The sequence below is a fragment of the Pagrus major genome, chromosome 6, assembly GCF_040436345.1.
Source record: "Pagrus major chromosome 6, Pma_NU_1.0".
NCBI classification, from domain to species: Eukaryota; Metazoa; Chordata; class Actinopteri; order Spariformes; family Sparidae; genus Pagrus; species Pagrus major.
The window spans coordinates 35724664-35747554 of record NC_133220.1 but is presented as its reverse complement, the minus strand read 5'-3'; the positions used below and the strand labels follow the sequence as shown (position 1 = coordinate 35747554).

Here is a 22891-nt window from a genome sequence, read left to right as displayed (position 1 = left end):
CAGGTCAGTTCAGGACTCTGTTGTCCCATCAACAGGGGTTAAAAGGGGAAAGTGAAAGGTTATGGGGATTGCAGGTAAAGAAATGACGTTAATTCCATATTTTCAGCTTTTCTATTGAAAACTCTCATTGAAGTGACTGAATATTCACATCACTCAGGCCTTGTCTGACAAGACTTTTTTAAAGATTCATTTCTTTTCCTTATTTTCCTTAAAGGATAGGTGTGAATATTTTCAATTCTGTATGAATGCAGTACTCACATGTTATAATTCACTTAGAAGAGTTATAGATGTAGTCTGCATTCATTCCTCCTGACCATAATGACGAAGTGATTTCTTCGTAGAGCAACTACACACTAAGTGATGAGAACAAAATCCACACTCCTTGTTCTATGAAAATGTGTATTCTTAAGCTATTGTTAGGTATTTGGTTTGTTAGTTGTTATTATTATTAATTAGCCAAAGTGATATGAGGCTTCAGCAGTCTGGGTTAGCGAAATCAAGTGGATATACAGTACTCACCCTTTTGGGCTACTTTTTTATCAGGGCAGGTGATCATTTGGGCTTTCCACCAATTAGAAGTTAGGATATATTCTAATAAATCAGCTCCCTTCCCATCTGATTAGTACGACCAAGACTGACAGGGCACTAAAAGGAAATTACTTATGATAACTAAATATTATTTCATTTTACTGGGTGGAAACATTGTTCCTGTTCTAATTATTTGTCAGTCTGTGATATTAGACCTGTAATCTGTTTATATGAGTGAAAACTTTCATGTTTAATGTTTAACGCACAATATGTAATCTCTGCCACTAGGTGTCTCTCAGTCAAAACAAACAAAATAAATTGAGTTGTGTGGGGAGGCCTGGGCAGAGCCTGGGGCCAGAGGTACTGCTCAGAGCCAGCCAGCTCTGGAGAAGAAAGTTGGGTGCAGAGCCAGACCTTCTGGAGGAATAAACACCCAGAGTCACATTGGATTCCATTGCCTACAGTAAGGTAGTCTGGCTGTTTGAAGCATATACACAGAGTATTACGAGACAAAACTTCACTTTGATGGTGGTAAACACAATATTAAACAACCACCTCTGCTGATGAAATCTGACCTACACAAATGTTTAAGGACAGGTTCATATTTGAAAGTTTTATTCACATTACATTTAGTCTCGTCCGCTGACTTCCGTCCTCACTCTGACTCTCGCCTGGAAGTTATAGCATCATGCTATTAAAACAAACGCACTGTTACCTTGAGTAAACTTGTAGATTTCTCTGGTTTGAACACATTGTTGGAAACATTTAGGATACTTTAAATGCCCAACTCAACAAAATATAGAACAAGGTCTCATCATAACCTAAAATACTTTTCTGACCATTAGGCAGGTTCTAGACTCTGACACCCTGATTAGGGTACATTTTGTCAATGCAATCTGACAACACTGACGCAGACACCTTTTGGAATACAGTAAATCTGTCCAGGGATGATCCTGCTGAATCCTCATATTAGCTTCAGTTTAAGGAGAGATTTTGCCGCACATCATGCTTCAGTGAAATTACATTGCATGTGAATTTTGTATCAAAATAGACTTGAAGAAATCCAAATCTATCCTTTAAAGCATAGCTACATTTTATACCAAAGATGCTTGCTGATGTACAGTTAAAAGTAGATTTTGCCAAACATTAAACAGTATTTTAAAAGCACTATTCATTATAAAACTCATTTGCACTGATATGTCTTTCAGAAAATGTAATTCTGCCTGGAGTTAGTTCTTTATCACCATTACATTGAAGTTATCTGCTCACTGTTGATACAAAATGTTGATACTGAATGAGTCTCTAAAATGATCAATGTCAACATTTTTCATTCGTCTTCCCCGAGCCTTAACCAAACCCTGAACCTACCCAGTGAGCAAAAAGTGGTCTAGATCACGTCTTTAAGACGCCATTCATGGACATCCAAGACGTCTAAAAGACGTCCTCTGGGGAGCCAGAATGAAAGTTTTTTATACGTCTTTTCTGGACGTTGTATAGACGTTTATATGTCATTTGTCGACTAATTCTGGCTGTCAGTGGACGTCCAGATCATAGCCACTATGAACGTCTATTCTCAACTAATTCTGGATGTCCATGGACGTCCAGATCATAGCCAGTATGAACGTCTATTCTCAACTAATTCTGGCTGTCAATGGATGTCCAGATCATGGCCTGGCCCGACGGACATGATATCAACCTGTTTTGGACGTCCACAGACGTTGCCTGCTCAGTGGGTAGCAACATGAAGTACACATGACTTGCAATGTTTCCAATGTCATAGTCCTATCCTTGATACATCTGTAATAACCTCGGTCCTATGACTTTTGTGCAGTATTCGAACGTCATTCTCCTGGACTGGAAAAAAACACTGCCAGTAAAATGTTCCAGGCAGCAATTACATTTCCTCCAAAATGTATTTGGCAAAACAATCAAGGAAAAACAGTATTTTGAAGGCGACATGATTAAAAAAGATAAATACTGTCCTCAAAAATTCAAATAAGACATTTGCATACACATGCTAAGTGGTGGCCATATTCTGACATGAGATCTAAGCATGAAAACTCCATTGCACCTCATCTGTGGAGCTGTGCTTTATCTCAGTTCAGAGCATGGCTGCATGTCTCTTAACTCTGATTTTAGGGGGAAGACAATTTCATGCACAGGGAGAAAGACCTAGACTAGCATTAGCTTTCTTATCTCAGATCAAGCCGGTAGCATAACAGCAGGAAAGGCATTTAAAGGATGCAAAACTGAGTTATTTTTCTGTGGGATTTCTCTTCTCTGCTCATGTCTGTGCATTGCATTTTAAGGTTATCAAACATGTTGTCTTAGGATTCCATAGAAGAGGACATAATCTACACTGTAGCTCCTCAGAATAATCATGCTTCATGCTGAAACATTTTGGGAACCACACAAATCACTCGAGACATTTTAGAAACCATACGATCAAGAGTACAAATGGACTGTGGCAGATGCAGCATGATCAAAGTCCATCACAATTCAATTCCAGCAAGTTCAACTCTAATTTAAACCAAAATCCAGCATTTATTTACAAAAAAATCTTTTAGACCAGAGCAAGACACAGCGAGTGAAGCAGAGACAGTGAAACAATGGACTCTTTCAGAACACAGGCTGACAAGTAACAAGGTGAGGAGATGAAAAGATGCTTCACAAAAGATGAAGAGAGTGGAAGCTGAGCATATACGGGGGAAGTGTGAGAGAGAATCATTAGTGAAAGACGTCTTAGATCATACAGTGCAATCTGTAAGAGTGAGGTCAGTGACATTTTTTCTGTTGTGTTGGTTTCAACCATTTTACATTAAACCATGATAATGAGGTTTAGGAAGAGACTTAGCTAGCATATAGTTTGCAATACATCATCCAGTTTCAGGAGAGAGAAGGTCATTGGACAAGTCATTATATTTAATATTTGCTGTCTTTATTGTCAGTGGCTGTTTCAGGTGTCTTACCCCCAAACATCAAATATCTTCCCCGCTGACACTCTGACAGCCTGCTACTGCAAGCTTTTCACCTTCTGTCAGGTCTTCACAGTTTAACTGAGGTAGTAATACCCCCATTTAGTCTTGGCTGTCCAGGCTGTGTGTTAAAGAGTCAGTTGCCACAAATGGCAAAAGCATGCTGTATTTTTCCACTTACTTCTGGTGGGATCTAATTAGAACCGCATAGTTTTACATGCACTGCCTTGGAGATCAGCCTCATGGAGGTGAATCGCAGGAAGTTTGTGGTGGACATACTAAAATAAGCTTTCATGGTGTGAAAATATGTTTTGTATTGTTTGTTTAAGTTTGGTTGAACAAAGTCTTTGAGCATCATCGTCTTTTCATCATGGTTACGATCTTTCCCTGACATTAACCAACTAGGTTTTGTACCTAAATAAACCTTAACCATAGAGCTGGCCATTCAAAAAAATCTTTTGTTAACCCTGATGTGTTTACAAGAACCTACATTTTTCTATGGATCATTGAAGTAACCAAAGGCTATTTCTGACAGCAGGCAAATCAAAATTGTTTCTCAAATTAGGTCTATTTTTTGAAAGTGATGACATGAGATTTTTGTGTCTAGAAAACACAAACCTGCATGGTAATGACATAGGCTGAAGTGGTGACGTCTTTTTCCAACACAGAGGCGTTACAAACTGATAGCTATCATCTCTCTTTTCAAACAATCCCCCAGGAACAGCGCCGGGCTTTGAAGCCAATTGACATAGTGGCCAAACCATGTGATGCACTGGGGCCCAAAAAGACTTTTTCCCATAAGCTTGAATTGTGAAAGAAGCGGCTGTAAAACAGCCCCCATGAAACCCCCATGAGAAATGAAATGTCATAATTTAGTCAGATAACATTTGGAAAGTCTAGAGGAGCTGCACAATTAAGGAGGAAGATCTGGATAATTCTATTCCCAGGAAGGAAGCTTTTTTTTGACATCATTTGACATTGAGCTTTCATAGGAATGAAACAGGCTCCCAGATTTCCCTTGTTGGATCACAAAAGACTCAAAATCCACTATGGGCTTCCAGACTGGCCTGAGACGCCTCTATAGATTTGAATTTCATTTCAAACCACCCCCAAATGTGGTTTTGATCTGATTGTCAAAAGTTCACATTTCGTGTTTTTTTGCCTTCTTCCTTAAATCAATCGGGGTTCAATCTGAATATGCCAAAACACAGATTTGAAGCTGCAGACTGGCCAATACCCTCAAATTAAAGCTCAAAGTCACTCCTCATGGTTATTGTTTCATTTTATATCCAGTGTGTTGTGTACAGAGCCAACATAGCAAAATGTGTCACTGTCCAAAATACTTGCAGAGTATACAGTATGTAGTTATAAAAAAAGAAAAATGTTGTTCTCAGAAGTGCCCAGAAGGCCTGTTATATGGCAAGTGACATGGGGCTGTCCTCATCTCATTAATACATCTGATGTGGTGTGCAGTAAGGTGAGCAGTACAGCAGCTGGCAGATAGAAAGTGGCGCTATGGTTGATGTCCTCTGAGTGTGCCAGGAGTAAATCAGAAGGACATCTCTCTATGCACCAGTGCCACTGAAACGTTTCAAGATTGCATCTCCAACAGCTAATTAAATAATTCTGTCCAAGAGGCACAGCTTTTTGTGCACAGCTCAGGATGTGCCTGCCTCAGTCGCTTTAGCCAAGCTTGCTGTCACTTGTTGACCGTACTGCACCAGTGACTCCAGTGAGCCAGGGGGCTTTAAGAGAGAGCCTTTTATTTCAGCGACTTCAAAATGTCTTCAGAATGAAAGCGGGCAGAGTCGGGAATGATTCAATTATCTGATTAGGTGATGTTTTCTAGCAGAAGAACAAAGGTGGGGAAGTAACTAGATAATGGGAGTGTGTTTCAGATAACCTTTGTGGCATAACAAAAGGTAAACTTGCCCATCTGCAGCATTAACAAAATCTCATGAAAATGACAGATTAATATGGCTATGGAGTCAGTCAACTCTCTCACTTTAAACAGGTTTGTTATTATCTAACATCTGACTAACCAGGTTTTGAAATGCTTTACAACGATGGCTAAATGTATTAAGACATAAGCAAATTGAAATAGCTCAAACAGACATTAATCTATTAAAATGCACTGCGAAGAAGCAATAGAAGATGAGATTTTCATAGAGCAGCATTAGAAGGACTCAGGACGTGATACAGGAGACTCTTCTCCTTTCATACCTTTGAAGAGACCTTTGGACCAATGAGGAAAATAAATCCCAAAAGAGACAAAGGACACAGACATAAAGTGGGGTGGGTAGAACAGAAAGAGACAGTCATGAGACAAATGGATAACTAGACATGCTGCATACACAGATACTGAAAAGGGAGTGTCTAACATTGTGGGTTCAAGGAGATGAGGATCAACATTAGCATTTATATATCGTTTCTAAGGCTGGAGGTAAATACATATTAATTATCATATTCCTAGTGACATTTAAAAAATTAAGCCTTGAATCAAATAAATAACTGCTATGAACTGATATTGTCTATATGAGAAACAGGCAGCATAGCACATGTCGGGGCTATCTAATTTCAGCTTATTACCACTTGGGTCTCGTTTTTGTAGTTTTAGCCATCATTTCTTTTAGTCTTAACACATTAGTCTCACATTTTCGCTATATTTGAACATGGGGGACTTGAGGGGGCAAGAAACGCGAGCAAGAAACACGGGCAGCCAAACAATGAGACATTGTCTGAGACATTGATTTACGTGATTTACATTGTCTGAGACATTGATTTACGTAATCCGAACATCCAGTATCAACATTCCTGTCCGGCAACAGTGTTGGGTTGTGAACAAGCCAGCAGTGTAACCAAATTATTTAAACTGTTTTTCTGGAGGTCAAACTGACAAAAAGTTAATCTGAAATGTCACTTACAATCCTTTATTACAAAGAAAAATGGTGTACACACAACTACAGTGAGTACAGTGGGTCAAAGTTGCGGACAAAATGATCTCAATTTTACAGTGCCGATGGCCAACTACAAAAATAAAGATCCAGGTTGTAATAAATTGGATTTATCCTTTACTACTACAATATAAAATTCCATGTGTTTTTCATGCGGGATGGCAGGAAAGACTGTTTTCATCATAAGAGATGATAATGTTTTATTCTTGTCCTCTACACTAAAACTACTGAAGATCCCCTGAAAGAATGCAGAATGCACAGAATGCAAAACAAGATGGAGAAAACAGGAGAGGGTCTGCACAGAAGAAATGTTTTATTTAAAGTCTTTTCTTCTCAAGATTCACAGAGCCAAGGTCCTAACATTTTTTTGTTTGGATCTTTGAAGAGTTTGTTCTGTCTTTTGACCTCCAAATCTTCTCCAGTTGTTTGTTGCCTAAATAAGTTCCTTAAGGGTGTCAAATTGCGCCAGACATAGATTGTCCTGTCCCCCTTTCCCCTCACTACAACACAAATTGATTTCCCTCAACATCTCTCACCCCATGTACCTGGGGGCGGATGCTTTTTAAATGTCAGCCAGTGAAGGCAAAACAATGCAATTAACCTCTAGAAGGGTGAAAACCATGTTGGTACCTTAGCTGGAACAAAAAAGGTGCAAGACCTCCAATACTGCTCACTCTGGCTGCTTTCTGGGATCACTACATCTCCTTGTACTGCTGGAACAGCTGATCCGTGAACAGCCTGATGTGGGGACGGATGCTTCTGTGCTCTTTTATTTACAGGATGTAGTAGGAGACAAGGTCTCTGCGTGCTGACAGCTCCAAATCTGTCATTACCCAATGCACACATTAAGATCAGTGGAGTTGATGTTATGTTAATGTTGCTCCAATGTTTAGCTTGATAAAAAAGCAGCTTCGAGCCACAAAATAGAGTAAATTAATTAACCAATTGTATTGCTACCTTGACTACTTTGTCCACTGTAAAATTGGCATTTCTACCAAAACATATCTGAAGTAGTGCTGCCTTAGCTGGATACCTGTGCTATAGCTCAAGATACACAAGAACTTGGAGCATGAGGTCTTTATGCTAAGCTAGGCTAAATACCTCCTGACTCCAGCCCAGGTATAAATCTTCTGATCTCACTCCCACAGAGAAATCACGCTCTTTTAACATATTGCATTGTGAAACCTGAGAGCTGCAGAGTCTTGAGGTGTTCAGTGCCTGTTGTACTGTCTTATCCACTTTAAGGAAAAGTGTTCTCTTATTTACCAAGCCAGATGTGAGCCTCTTGATTAAAAGCATGTTTTTAAAGTTCTAAAACGTGGCAACCATTGGTCTTCTGATTTTATTTTTCTGGATTTGGTTTTGAGACTAAGCCACACATTTCTGTGAATAAGATGTCTTTTGGGGGTCCAGTTGCAGTAAACATACATACATACATACAGGCAGCCGTGGCTTTGTTTTCAAATGAACAGGTCTGTAGGTTAGCTTGTTGACAGATTATTGGATTGACAATTTGACACCCATCAAGGAACCAAAGCTCAGCTGCATCCTGTCCATCTCTCTGCTTTTATATTTAATAACTGCCTGTGTCTATGATGTCTCCTGTGTCTGTCACATTATTTAAATATTCTCCAAAAATAGTGCAGGACAGTTGGGCTGATATTACTGACATCATGAGTGAAAACTGTGCTCTTTGCACACTGACCAAAGAGCCAGCGATGTGTTAATCAGGCAGATTGTCCTGTTTGGTCTCCCCAAATAAGCTACACCTTAACCACCCCCCTCTTCCACAGCTCAGGGGAACATGAGCTCCCCCCGACATGCACAGGCCAAGAGAAATGCCGTGCCGAATCCAAAGTACCTGTTCTCGTTTTCGTTCCTGTCAGGGACAGATGACCCATTTCAGCATGGGGGAAAGAGAGGGACGAGACGTGAGGAAACAGGGGAGACAGCAAGAGAGAGGAAGTGTAGAGGAAGGAAGGAGGACACACTCCACATGATACATGCATGTAAACCCTAGCATGCACACAAACACAAACACAAACACACACAGAGCTGAGTGGACTTGAGGGATTAGCACCAGGGATAGAGTCCGGGTCAGAAACAGAATAAAGCAATGACCTTAACTGTTAGAGAGGGGTGGGTATTAATGTTAGACTCATTACTGATTAAAAAAAACAAACAGGATCTCAGACGCCGGATATGGATTAAACACAACAGCATAGCACCACTCAGGTGATAATTAATGCAATAAATGTTTTAAAATTACCCTGCACACTCATAAAGAGCTACCTTTTGAATTTGAATGCTGTGTCAATCAAGTGTGTCATTTCACACTAAAGCATTTGACACCAACACACAGCTACATAATGATAAGACACAGTGTGTATGCAAATTCCCTGGAATGCTCTGGATATGTATAACATAGATAGTCTGAATACTATAAAGACAAGAGGATTGATTTGTAGGTATTTACACTGTTGTCCCTTCATGACTAGGATCAATAGGATAAATGTAGGAGTGACTACAGTTAAAAGTTAAAGTTTAGTGCCACTCTCACAAAGCACAAGTAGAACATGTACTAAGATTTAGAAAGCAGATTAAATTCAACATTATTTTAGTCAAAGTGGACAGAAAACAACAGACACATTCTTCATTAAGAAGAATTGAAACCATGGAGATCAGTGGGACCTGGAAGGAGCAAAGGACACATCACTTACCAACACGTAATGTACAGACACATTCTACAGTATATACAGTACATCCTCACATGGCAGAAATTTGGTCTCCTGTATACAATATGGTATGTTATAAATATTATTCTAGTCCACAGCACACCTCAGCAGGCGCCTACTTCATATGAGGTTGAAGACAAAGTTGGTGATCGAATGGCAGATTGAACATTAGACAGCAGGACGACTTTGTGCCCCAGCTGCTTGAGCTACAAAGCTTTCTTCTACTGTATGTCCACACTTATCAGATAGATATGAAAACATGATTCAAGTGTCAAACACAGTGCTGTCTTCACCCATATTTTCACATGTAGTTAAAGTTGTGTCCACTAAAAGTGCTTGTTTTGTCACTGACAGGCTGAGGTTGATAGTGTCTGACAACATTATGGAAATGATTCCGACAGTGACAGAGACCTGTGTTAAATAATAAGATCCTTTTTGTAATCAGAAACACAAGTCTTGGATCTAAAATCTCGCGAGAGGCAATTTGTTGCTGATGACGGTGGAAACGTGAGTTAGAGTTTGAGTGTGGAGTTTGGAATTTACCTAGAGGAACTGTCAGCAAGAATTTATTTCCGAAGTCACTGTTGACTATTTAACTAATTTTGACAGAAGAGGCAACAACTGTAAAATCTCACTTCAAGAGATTTTAGAGCAAGACTTCTCTTTGAACAAGATTTGTGTTTCTGGTTACAAAAGGATCTTATTATTTACCTAAAAGATCTCTGTATGTAGGAATTGATTCCATGATCTTGTCACATCAGACACTTAGGCCCATGTTGCCAGCTACTGGACCAAGGTTTAAAAATGCTGGTTGGATAACGTTTAATAGATTGTTCTAGCAGATACGACTTGTCTTAACAGGTTATATTCCTCTCCTGTTGCCTAAAACTTTCTTTGTAATACATTTTTTATTGTTTCAGTTTGTTTCAGCCAATCACACCATACTGGTGCTATCATTGACACAGCTTCTTGTTTGTTGTCAGACCTCCAGGAGTATTAAACAGTAAGCTGACAGCAGGAGCCTTGTTTATAAAATGGACTTCTTATCACCAAGTTGGGTGTTTGACTTTGTTTGTCAACCTTTACGTATCACATATGTTACGTATGATTTGTGCTGCATTTTAAACAGTAAGGGTAAATCACAAGGCAGGTGCTGTCAAATTAAGTCGAATGGAAACATATAGATCACAGGTGTGTAAGTTACAAATGGGATTCTTTAAGAGAAGCATCTTTAATGAATCAAGCGTAATTACATCATCGGAAATGGTGAAATGAAAGGACTAAGTTTAAATCAAGGAACATTGAGGCCCCTGGTCATCAATGCTGACATTCCTGAGCAGCTGCATTAAGACCTTTATATTTATTCACACAGCAGTAACTGAGAGATCTGTTAAATGAGGAACAACAACATTTTCAAATGTATCTTAGAGCCTTTTGACAAGCTTTGATCTGGGGTAGAAAACAGATCCTTGGAGAGAAAAAGACGTGTTTTCAAAAGTATCCGTATTAGTGTTGGATGGATCCCCATGATTAATTACTAATTATAAGCACACCTGTGGGACTATTGATCAAGGCTGGCACCTCTGCTCCCTAAAATCTCTTCATATTTGGAGCATTGTCTCATCTGATCTGAATTTGAAGGATGAAACCCTCCTCTGTGCTTGCATAACTTGCTGGCAACAATGCTGCATCGCACCAATAGCAGAGGGCGTTCTAAACAGACAGTCTTTGAGCAAAGTCTCTCTGCCATAGTTTGAAGGATCTCGTATTCGCTACAACAACTAGAAGGAGCTAGAGATGACTACCTTTCCAATTTAGTATTCAATGCAAGATTTTTTTGTCAATGCGAGCTCAAAGCTTTCCTGTAGTAGGTGGTTGTGATGTGGTTGTTTTAAGGATATGTGACAATGTATTAATATTCTAAGTTGAGCTAATGTTAAATGTTACAGCAAGCCAAACTATTTCACTTTTAACAAAACATTTTCATTAAACCCCCATACACAACCATCATCTGAACTAATTCAAATATATTTGTGTTTTTATTTGTCACAATCCGGCAAAAACTTTCGCCAGTACAATATGTCCTGTACTTACAGTTTTGCTACAGTACCCAATACCATAGTCTTCATTAAATATAGAAGATAAGACATGTTGACACTACTTAGCAGTTTTATAACCTAATCCATTTACCACAAACTCCCTCAACCACTTAACATTTTCAGATAATTTAAAGGCCAGCAATCACACAAAGCTCGCAGAGAGCAGTCTGTTTGATTATACTTACTGGTAATCAAAGGATCCATCCTGGTCTTTCTGATCTACTGGGTCCAAGGGGAGATCTTTTTTGTCACGGACTGAGGAGACAAGAACAAAAGTAATGTTTTTAAGCATTTTGCTGGGAGCCCCACTGGTTTTAGATTTGATACATAAAACCATCCATGTTGAGGAGTTTCTGAAGTTAGTTTTAAAATCTGTCTGTTAGTCATCTGGTAATTTAGTTCCATATTTTTATCTTCAGCCTTCACTTATTAAACTGTTAAATAACACTGTGTTCCAATTCCATACTTATCCCCCAACAATATACAATATGTATCGTACAAACTAATACTATGAAGTGGACAAATGTCCACAGTGCACTGCTTTGGCAGTTTCTGTACACTCACTGGATATATACAAGATGTTTGTCCAGAGTGACAACTTTAAAGAAAAAATCATTTCCATTCATTTATGACTTAACCCTAACCCTTCACTGTTTTCTTAGCTGCTGCCCTAATCAATATATACTGTTGTGCTGTATGCACTTGGAACACAGTGCCATTTCTTAATAGACCTACAAGCCTGTCTTAGTTGCAGACATGTATCATTGGGTTGGGTTTGTAAGGTTTGTCAGTGCTTTGGTAAGAAAACAGAACCTCAGCATATGCTTGTGAACTCCTCTCATTAGTCTTTGTCTGTGTGTCACTGTTGTGTTATAATCCTTCTTTGACTTAGTTCATCAGCAGCTGTTAGTTCTTAGTTTTCACAGAATCACTGTGAGGCACCCACCTAGATATTTTGCGAAACCAGTCACGCAACCACCACCTAGACATTATAGAAACTACAAAACATTAACATGACTCAGTTTCTAACTAGTAAATGATCACATACTGTATGTCATCAATCACTCATGCATGAAGACTGTTTTAATTTTTGTCAGAACAAGAAAAATACACTTGTAATTGTATTTTATTAAGTTGTAAATTGTGTTTTTAAGTGCATATTGGTGATTGTGTGGGAGTAATAAATAGATTGACTGTATTGTATAAAATATTGAACAAAATCCACAATGCTCACAGTTACACTGTGATCTGTCAAACATCCTATTTGTCATTTCCTGTAAGACCATTCTGAGCTGGTAAACAGGAGCCAGTTACTGGTTCTCTTTAGCACTGTGATGGCCTGCAGTTTCTATTTTCCTGCTTTCCTGCAAAAAAACCCTTCATTTTGCAGACCTGTAAAATGAAGTGTTACTGAACAACCTATTAAGTTTGGTGAGAAACATCCAATCAGAGAACTTCAAATTCTGTTGCCGTATTAGTTATAGCTGACAGTTTGAGCTTTTGTCAAACTTTTTAGACACATTTAATGAACTGAATCAATTCACTTTGGGATTTTGCACTGATTTATCAGTAAATGCAGTGACATGTTTTGTTCTAGATTTCAGTGACAAAGCACTCTATGCTGGAACTTTAGTATATAGAGAGATTTGACAAATAGTGATTCCTTGGAAATAAAAATTGAAATGCAGTATTTACTGTATACCATGAAAGTTATACCATGAGACTCATGTGTTTCTCAGGAAACATCAGAGTTTCATTCAATAGAAAACTTTTAAATGTCAATTTTGTGGGGGAAATATCTCAGTGACATCAACTCAGTGATATCTCAACCTTTGACAGACAGCTCTGTGTGGCTACCATTGGTTCTCTGCAGCTATCAAAGCCGGAGTGTCAGGCCTTACCTGGGTATTTGCCCCCACGACTCCTCTTGATGAAGCAGACGATGAGAAGGATCAGTATGATAAGGGCGATGGCACACATCAAGCCAATGAACCAGCCTTGAGTGGCTATGTCTACCTGGTCGATGTAGGCTGGAGACACACACAGAGCACACACAGGGTGGGAGGAGAAGAGAGAGAAGAGTGGGAACACAGTGAGTGTTTTTCTGGACCACAGTGAGTCACAGCTATCATATCAGACACTCTGTTCTCATCCCAGAGTGCTCAGCAGCAGTCAACAACTCAGAACCAACATCTCAGTATTTGCCCCAAGCTCATATCTAGGATGATGTTGTACAAAGGATCCCATCTATAACAAAAAAGGTGTTATTATACAGTGCTTGAATTTTTAATCAGGAAGATGGAGTTTGTAGTGTGAAAATAATTGTTATTTCCCATACACGCAGAAAGATTTCAGTACAACCCGAAAATCTGACAAATTCTTTGAAAGCTGCCAGAAATCATATAATATCAGCAATATTTCTAATATTCAATTAAAAATATACAGATGTTAATCAAATCTGTCTCATTTAAAGATATATTTTGATTAAAAATAAAAATGTGCATACCCACCGATAAAGATCTGATGTTCTGGAGAGTTTTTGGCTACCAAGCTTCAACAAAAACCACGAATCTTGTTGTTGGTTATTCAGTAACTTGGAAGTCTGATGTTACTGCTTGTATCACTATAATTCTCCAAGTCCTCACTGGATGCTCAATCTTGTTCTGCATTTACTAATGTATAACTGTACGCTCTAAAAGGCTATCATTACCTCCGCCAAGGAGGTTATATTTTCTCCTGCGTCCATCTGTTGGTTGGTTGGTTTGTCAGCAGGAATACACAGAAACTACTGAACAGTATCTAAGACTGAGTAGTAGATCTGGTGAGCTTAAGTCACGGTTAAGCAGTTTGATATTGGATTTGACTTAATTGAATTAAAGGGTACCGGGGCCTTAGTGGAGGTATGCGCTCTATTGAGTGCCATTCTAGTTTTGTTTTGTACTCACTCAGTTGTTTTACCAATGTTGACCTTCCATAGCTAATTAACAACAGACCTGGTCAGATAATTAGAAGCATTTGATTTTGTTAACCTATCATATCTAACATTAGGTGGGTAGTAGCAGCACAGGGCTTTGTAATATATACTGTTTGAGTTAGTTTGCCTTTTTTTAACAAGGTAACAAAGCAAAAAAACTAACATTTTTCAGGTTAATTGATATCAGAACAGAAATATAACCTGATAACATCTTTCAAGCACAGTGGCAAAATGGACATTGAGCATTATGTAAAGGTTAGTGAGCTTGTAAGCTTTGCTTTGGTCTAATGTTACAACTTAGTAGTTTAGCAGCATAAGTTTACATTACACTTCTGCATTTTGTATTTTCTACCCTTTCATGGGCATTTTGTACAGAAAGACCAAGATAATCATCTTCAATATACAGTATTTGAATTAAATTGAGGAGCAGTTGCATGAGAGTGTCACTCATACTTATTATACTTACTATATCCATGCAAACAAATCAAATAAGAACCTACTGGAGATGTACATTTTCTTGCCATGTGAACAATCAAGCATGTACTTGTCAGAACATGTGAAGAGAACATTCAGTTGTGTAGAAAGTAGCAGAAAGTTTGAATATAAAAGTTCCATCTCAGAAAAATACAACTCATAAATAAGATACTGCTCATAAACACAACCAAGCTGAAGTCTGATTGCATCCGATTAGGAAAGGGTAGATGTTTTACCCTGACTGTATGACATGCATGGTATTAAAAGCAAACCATAATAACTCACCAAGCTTTGACTGAGTTACTGTAGATACTACTACTGAAAGACTTGCACCCAGAGCAGCCCACCTGGCTGGAACCCCGGTTCCACCTGGCCAGGTGGGGTCTCACCTGGTTTGGTCTTAAAGCTGACAGATTCGCTGCTGACGCTGTTGAGCTCATGGGAGTAAACCCTCAGACTGTATGTGGCGCCTACGATCAGATCCGCCACTGTAATGGGGGGCTGTTGTTTCACTGGTACAACTTTCACCGTCTTGTTGCCTTGGAGACACAAAAAAGGGGCCAATCACACTCCAGGGGGTGTGGCCTTGGTTCCACAGTAATGGTTGTGCTTTCTAGCAAAGGTCACGGCATCACGATGCTTTGCAGGGAGACTGTTCTCTGAGTGACAGCAGGGTTACTGAAGTGAATTGAGACTGATAACAATGCAGTGCCCACCCCCATCATAAAGATTCAGCATGGAAGCATACACATGACTTTAATACTAGCCATTCTACATAATATATCAGCTAACACATTCAGGCTTATATACCTTTTTTATGAGACTACATTTTCTCTCAAGGGCATAATTGTCCAGAGAAAACTAATCTATAAATGGGAAGTGAAGAATTAGAGGGTCTTCCTTCAGGCAAAACCACTACATTGTGGATATCAAAGTCTCATACAATTAAACTGCTCCATGAATTGGCCACTGTGCAACAAGTTTCAATGAGTAGAATTGAAATACAAAAGTTTCTTTGTCCTTGTGTAAATTCAGGGTCTAAGGTTGCAAAGCATTGTTTGTCTCAATTGTTTACAGGCCCACCCTTATCTCCATGAGGTCAAAACAAAAAAAACAGCAACAACAACCTGTGTCTTTCTGCTGGAAAGACCTGTTAGTCATGACATGGCTGAGCTATGAGCATGACTCTGAGGTTGCAGGGAGAGGAAGGGCAGCACAGGGTGGTGACATCATGCACCATGCTATCAACCATTTCACAAGGTAATGTCATCCAACAGAGCTCATTCCATAGCCATGCTTTAAACATCAGTCCTTAAATAAAACATCTAATGAAGACACAAGAGAAAACATGCCAGTCCTTTTTACACACTCAATCAATGAAGTGCTTTGGTAAAGGTCGAGGCTGACATTTAATATTACAAGTACAATATCATGATCTTTATGTTTACAGGTTTTCAGACTGTAAACATTTAGTTGATCAATTCTGAATGTTACTGTAATATAGTTGTTGCAGATCAAGCTATCGCAACAATATACTGAATAGCACTTGTTTTCGCAGTCACTTATAATCTGCAGTATTTCCTGTAGGATTTGCTCATCCTTTTAACATGCACATACAGTTTTTAAAATTGCTAAAATATTCTGGTTTAATTACTCTGGGGCTTGATGATGATGAATGAAGAAAAACATTCTGATAAAAACTCTGATATAAGCGGGGAGCTGACTCATTTGACAATCCACCTCTGTTCCACTTTACTACTTTGTGTTTCAAGAAATCTATTTCCTCGCCATTTCCTGGTTAGCAAATATATTTCTCTAAATGTATATGCAAGAAGAATACGTCAATTTTCTAAATAACAGCTGGCATACCATTAACATAAGAGTGTCAATTAAAGGCCTGGCAAAAACCCAGAAAAAGGGTGGAACCTGTACTCTACTATTCGCATAATGAATTCCTCATGATGTATATTTCCACAGCTCCACAATCATGTCATACTCATCACTTTTATGCATTGATACGGTTTTAATCAATAATTCCACTCCACTTAGACATTCTTTTGACTGGTTTTAAACTCATATCAGTAAAACCCACCACTGTCAACAGCAGTGACATGTAAAAGACACTAGGAACAGGAGAGAAACATATACCCTTTGAGTTGCTGGTAGGATTTGAATGTCAGGTATATGAACAGCAATGTTCAGTTTCATTTATGGCAGCTTGACACAAAAAAAGGTAAGTATAATATGACTGTTGACTTTATCCTAAATTTATCAAGATAGTGGTCAAATGTGGAGTGGCTTTCAGTTTGCACTGACAGCAAACAGGTTGGTATCTACTACAATATATCAAAAATGTATTCATTTAACAATTAGAAATAAAGGCTGCCTGCAATATTTAATCTGTTTCAAATAACAGCACTCTCTGCTCTCTCTGTAGCGGCTGTAGCAATAAATGCCGTGGCCACTATGTGATTATTTACTAAATTTTACAAAACTTCCTGAATTAAAGTAGGAATAAACTGTATCTATTGAAATGCAAATTGTGCATTGTGGGCAGAAATATAAGAATGTTATGCTCCTCCATCATTAAAGGATTTATATGAAAGTGCTAGAAGGTGGTCATATCATGTTCATGTGGTCATCATGTGAAAAGACTGGCTGATGGTAAAGTCTGGGAGAGTCACACAACTTTGGTTACATGTGGGAATAGATTTAAGCAGCTCATCCTCACGCTTTTACTGCATGAAGCAAGTTGTTTGAAGACAGACATATAGATATGTAGCTGCATATACATATACAAATTATAGCTCTTATGCCCACACCCAGAAAGTAAATTCCATTTTCATTATTTTCTTTCATTGTCTTGTTTCCTTTTAAGTATTTTTAAGTATCTCCACTTTTCTTCTCTCATGCTACTGAAGCATCATTCTTGACTTAAACCCTCCTCTGAGAGACATGCAGAGACTCCTGAGTCACAGCCAGGATGACAGGGTGGGATGAAGGAGTAATTATGGGAGTTGGGGAGTGTCAGAGGCTCCCTGCCTCTCTTCCTTAGAGTCAAAGCTTTCAGTTTTGACCTCGGAGAGCAGGGGATGGGTGGGAGGGGTGGAGACCATTAGATCAGTCTCATCATCCCCCTCTCCTCCCTCCCTCTCTCCTTTTCTCTCTCTATTCACGTTCAGATATCATTAATAATTAAAGCCACTGCCCAAGTACATGAAAAATACATCCTCCCTTTTTTCCGTCTTTGAACTACAATCACAGACATTTTGAATTGGTAGAAGCAATAAGAGAGAGCCTATAAGCACCAGACTATCCAATATCAACCAGTTTGGGGATTCTGGAAAAGTAGGGATGATGTGTTTCATAAAAGCAGGCTTTAAGAGTGCTCAACACCCAATCCAAAGAAAAGCAAGTATTTATGGAAGCATGGAAGGCCAAAAAAGTGACACATTCAAACAGCAATTCAGCAAGCAAACCAAACAGCCCATATACAGTGATGGTCCGATAAGAGCCATTCAAAGCCGGGCAGCATGTTAGACAGAAACCATCGTGGTGGTGCGCTGCACAGGAAGTTCAGACTGACATGATGATGATCAACATTTTACAACATATAAAGACCAAAGAGAGATAGAAAGAGTATAAGAGAGAAAGACAGACACACGCATTGTGGCATGTTGTACCTTCTGATGTTTTAACGAAGTTCAAAATTGAGACTTCAGTCATAAGCAGTTAATATCACATTCTCAAATAAAAAGGCTGAAAGACAAGAACAGGCCAGTGGAGCAGCTGCTGCTGCTGCTGCAGTCGAAGGTTATCTCTGTTGAGAGATACATAGTTTCTGTTTTAGTTAAAAACCTTTTGTCAAAAAATCCAGATTTTTTTTTACTCATGTTACTTTTTCCTTTCCTTTCCTTTCCTTTCTTTAATGCCTTTCCCCTTTATGCTCTAGCCTTGCTTGTCTAGTCTGCACATTGTTGCAGCTCTCTGTTAGGGTAGTTTTGGGAATCAATACGACAAGGACACATTTCAACAAATCCTTTGAGAAAGGAATTTGGGGTAAACAAAACTGCCATTGAGGTGTTACTGAAGTCTGTGTGAAAAAAAATCTGCTGCTAACAGGACTGACTCTCATTTAGAGATGCAGGGAAAACATAGTATAAATAGAGAAGTACATTTCCATAAATAAAGATGAACTGAACAAAACCCTCATTACTTAACTTAAAAGAGTTGCTAAATGTGGATTTATAAAATACCAAATTTTATAAGCTATATTAATCAGTCCCTCCAGGAAGTTGTGACCCCCAACAATAAACACAAATTCAACCAATCCTTGTGAATTCTGAACCACCTCACAATTTTGTCCAAGCACCTCAGCTTTCCTGCAAAGTTGACCATTCATCATAGTTTCCTGCTATTTTCACCAATCATAGCATTACAACATACATGTGCATCACCAAACCCTTTTTTCAGGTATTGATGATGCAGACATGTGTGACTCAAACTTCTCACATGTACCCACAAAAAATACTGCTAAAGTTCCTGAAAGTGCAGGTAAACTACAACATTAAAAGTCATTGATTTACAAACACAATTCTAGCGCTTTTCTGGCTGAAAAGCCTGGACAACAGACAAGACAAATCACTGTGACAGAGGCTGTTGCAGCAAAATCTATTGCAAGTGCTCAAAGAAGGAATATGAGTTTAAAGCAACATTATGTAGAAATTGTCATTTTGTGCGCAACACCACTGTGGTAAATACAAATCACAGGTCTGTAACAATTTCAAAGACATAACATAGGTGCTAACTATAAACAAAACATTATATTAGGTCATGACAATATCATGACTTGAAAACTTGTATCTTGCAGTAAACATGTATGTAACACTTTGATCCTACCCTCTCACTGAAGTTTGATAGTGCAGAAAGAAGTGACAGAGACACAGTTCACCCTGTTACAAGACACTGTACCATCAACCTGACTCCTAAGCTGTTATTATAAGGTAAAACAGTTTCATAATGTTGCTTTAAAGGGGCTCTATGTAACAATTTGAAGGAATTTACACCACTTTTTTGTTGACCATATGTGAGCAAGGTTGATAGGAAACCAATGTCAACACCAATGGTTTTATTATACTACATCCATTATATTTGGGTAATCAACATTTACTTTAAAATGACATGTTGAAGCAGAAAACTTAATTTTCAAAACTTTTCAACTACTTCTAATTTCATTTAAAAAATTGCCTTAAAAAAACACCACAACAGGAAATGCAATTTCTATAAAAGCTGAATTCAGGCATTTTAGATGCCGACAATCCTCAAGAAACCCACCAAATCCTGGAGGGACTGATTAATCAGGTTGGTTTTGCCACTTGGCAGAAGTCCATAGAATTTGGCAAATTGTGGCTTCATAAAGTTGATATAGCGAACATGTGTACACACTGTGGAAACAGTGTTGATGAAGTCGTGAGACTGAATCAAACAGTGAATTTGAGGGCCTGGATATTAAAAGAGTGAGTGAGTTGAAAGATGCTTAAATACTTTGTGGCTGATGGAAACTAAGGGGTATTCGATAGTTCTCTGTCAGTTCAGTGCAACGTTACACTAAGTCACAAATTATTAATTTATTTTATCGGCAATCTGACAAAAAAAACACAGATTCAAATAATGTGAGCATGGTGGGCAGAGGAAGTCATTCAATTGCGGGAACTTAGGATCCTAGTACTATTCATGATCATGACAACACAATAGGAGTTTGCTTTTGTCCTGTGACCCACCATTAAGTTTCAGTGTTGGCCTTCTAAAAGAAAAAGTTTGGGCTCCCCACCTCAGAGATCAAGCCAAAGTTGTAGAGTTGAATAGACTCTTATATAGTGTCCCATTGATTTACAAAAAATGTAAATCTATTTTGAAACATCTTTTTTGCCTGCTCTCTGAAATAATGCCCTTTGTCTGCTCCTACTCTTTGTGCTTAGTATAAGCATTGCAATAGCATTACTGGTTGATTGACTCTAATAATTGAGCTCAGATCTAGCTTTAGATTTTTTGATTGCTCAAGCTGGGCTTGGTCTGGTTTCTTACTGTCCAGTGTGAACTCTAGCACAAACTCGCTGCTGCCGGCCGGGAAGTTGTGTCTCCAGCTGACGTTAGCGTAGTTACTGTTAGGCACCACCGTCAGATTCCAGATCTCCCGCTCAGGGGTCACTACACAAGGGGGGGTCAGGGGTAAAGGGTTAAAGGTTAGGGGCAAAGGGCAAAGAGGGCACAGTTACAACAACCACACACAGGGCTCCATTTAGACCTATGCATGGTGCTAACACTAAGGGAGTCTTCCTACAAAAATTACTGTTTTGATCATGGTCTGCTCAAAATCAGGAGTAAATTCAATATGCTCATGGACCGAAAATTCACCCACAAGAGGATTTTTCAGTTGCAATGTTTACTTCTGGTTTAGAGTGGACTCCAAAAGCTAAGTGAGCCTAAAAAACAAAGAAAATTATAAACTAACAAAATCACAAACCTCATCACTTAAAATAGGCGACTCTACGGTGTGGAAGGGTACTCATGATCTTTACAGTTATCAAAATCCATTTAATTAAAAATAGTTTGGATTCTCACTTCCTGACCAGGAAGTTGTTGATGGCTACATCCCAATATTCTGAAGTAATTCCCCACTTTTCTTACAGCAGGTACAGCACAGCTTATCAGAATGCAGCCCTGATGTAGTTTCCTGTTTCGTCAGGTGGGAGAAGGCAACTGTCTTTTGATATCCATGAAATGCCATTCATGGTCAACTATAACAGACAGTAAAAACCACAATGGGACAACAGCATGTACCCAACACGTTCTGATCAGTACGCTTGGTGGTGACCAGCACAGGAGGTGTGGTGGTAGTAGTCGCCTCAGTTGTTGTGGTGGTGGTAGTAGAAGGAGTAGTAGTAGTAGTAGTAGTAGTAGTAGAAGGAGTAGTTGCCGGAGTGGTAGGAGCTGAAGTACGAATGGTTGTAGGAGCGATGGTAGTAGGAGGAAGAGGAGCGAGAGGAGTAGGAGTAGGAGTGAAAGCTGAAGCCACAGAGGCGTCGGTAAGCTCGACTACAAGGGAGGAGGTGGGAGAGAGAAAAGGGTTAAAGACAAGCCAGCAGGAACATCAAACAGGAAGACACACATTGACACACAGGAGAAAGTCAATGAAGGTCTGAGCTTAAACACACAATGAATTCCCCACAAGCAGTACATCACTCGCCTGACACCTGAGGTCATCATTTGTCAATAAATGATCACAATGTTCATTTGAGTTTTCCATCTCAACTCTGTTGGAATCTACACACACCTCATTATTGTCCTGCATAGACTTAGATGCCACTGCCACCAAGAGGACAAATGCCGATATTACAACATGACTGTCAAACCTCAAAATAGTAACCTTATTTAACCAAGTATCGATATATGGATTCTTTTACTCCTCTTCCAAACCATCTGTCTGATGTTTACATTGTTGTCCTCAAAGGTGTGAGGTGTGACAATGATTTGTCTCCTTCAGATGTAAGTGGACAGCAGAGTCTTGACCTGAGGAGTTAGCCCTCCTGTGTTGATACAGCAGTTAGAATTACCATGACCTGGATGACTGAGAATCTTCATCAACTTAAGATGATGTCTTTTTTTGGTGGACAGATAAACAGAAAATCAATTTGATTTGGTACATGCCGAGAGATTAACCTCTGATATTCTTTTGTTCTTACATCAGCTTTTACCTTAAGACTGCAAAGTTTTAACAAAGCCAGAGTCTGTCAAAGATATTATTTGTTTCTTTATGGAAAAAGATGATTCCAGCATTTTTCCAAACTAAAAGTTGAGATGTCTCAACCTCTGCTGCCTTTCTTTTTCTTTAATCTGTCTCTTACAAGTCCCCCAACATACTACATTTCTGCAGTGTCACTTGACTAAACTAAAGGTACTTGACAATGTCCTCTATAGGACCTCATGCAATACATTTACAGACCCCTTTCACTGAGGGGGAAATACAACACATATACATAGTGTTAACATCCCATTTCATCAAGTGTCTGTCTTTACAGTGGAAACTACCATTACAGCACTTGTACTTGCCTGATACTTAACCATCTATGAGCTAAGTCTTTTATTTGGTTTA

At 38.9% G+C, this 22891-nt stretch overlaps 1 protein-coding gene across 1 annotated transcript in view; it reads right to left on the bottom strand.

Moving 5' to 3' along the window:
- Window positions 1-22891, bottom strand: part of nfasca (neurofascin homolog (chicken) a) — a 102964-nt gene that overhangs the window by 6089 nt on the left and 73984 nt on the right. Inside the window, exons 26-27 of the mRNA XM_073468137.1 lie at window positions 13193-13321; window positions 11477-11546 (exon numbers count right to left, since the gene is read on the bottom strand). Of these exons, the coding sequence (XP_073324238.1) occupies window positions 11477-11546; window positions 13193-13321 (199 nt within the window). The remainder of the gene's footprint in view (window positions 1-11476; window positions 11547-13192; window positions 13322-22891) is intronic.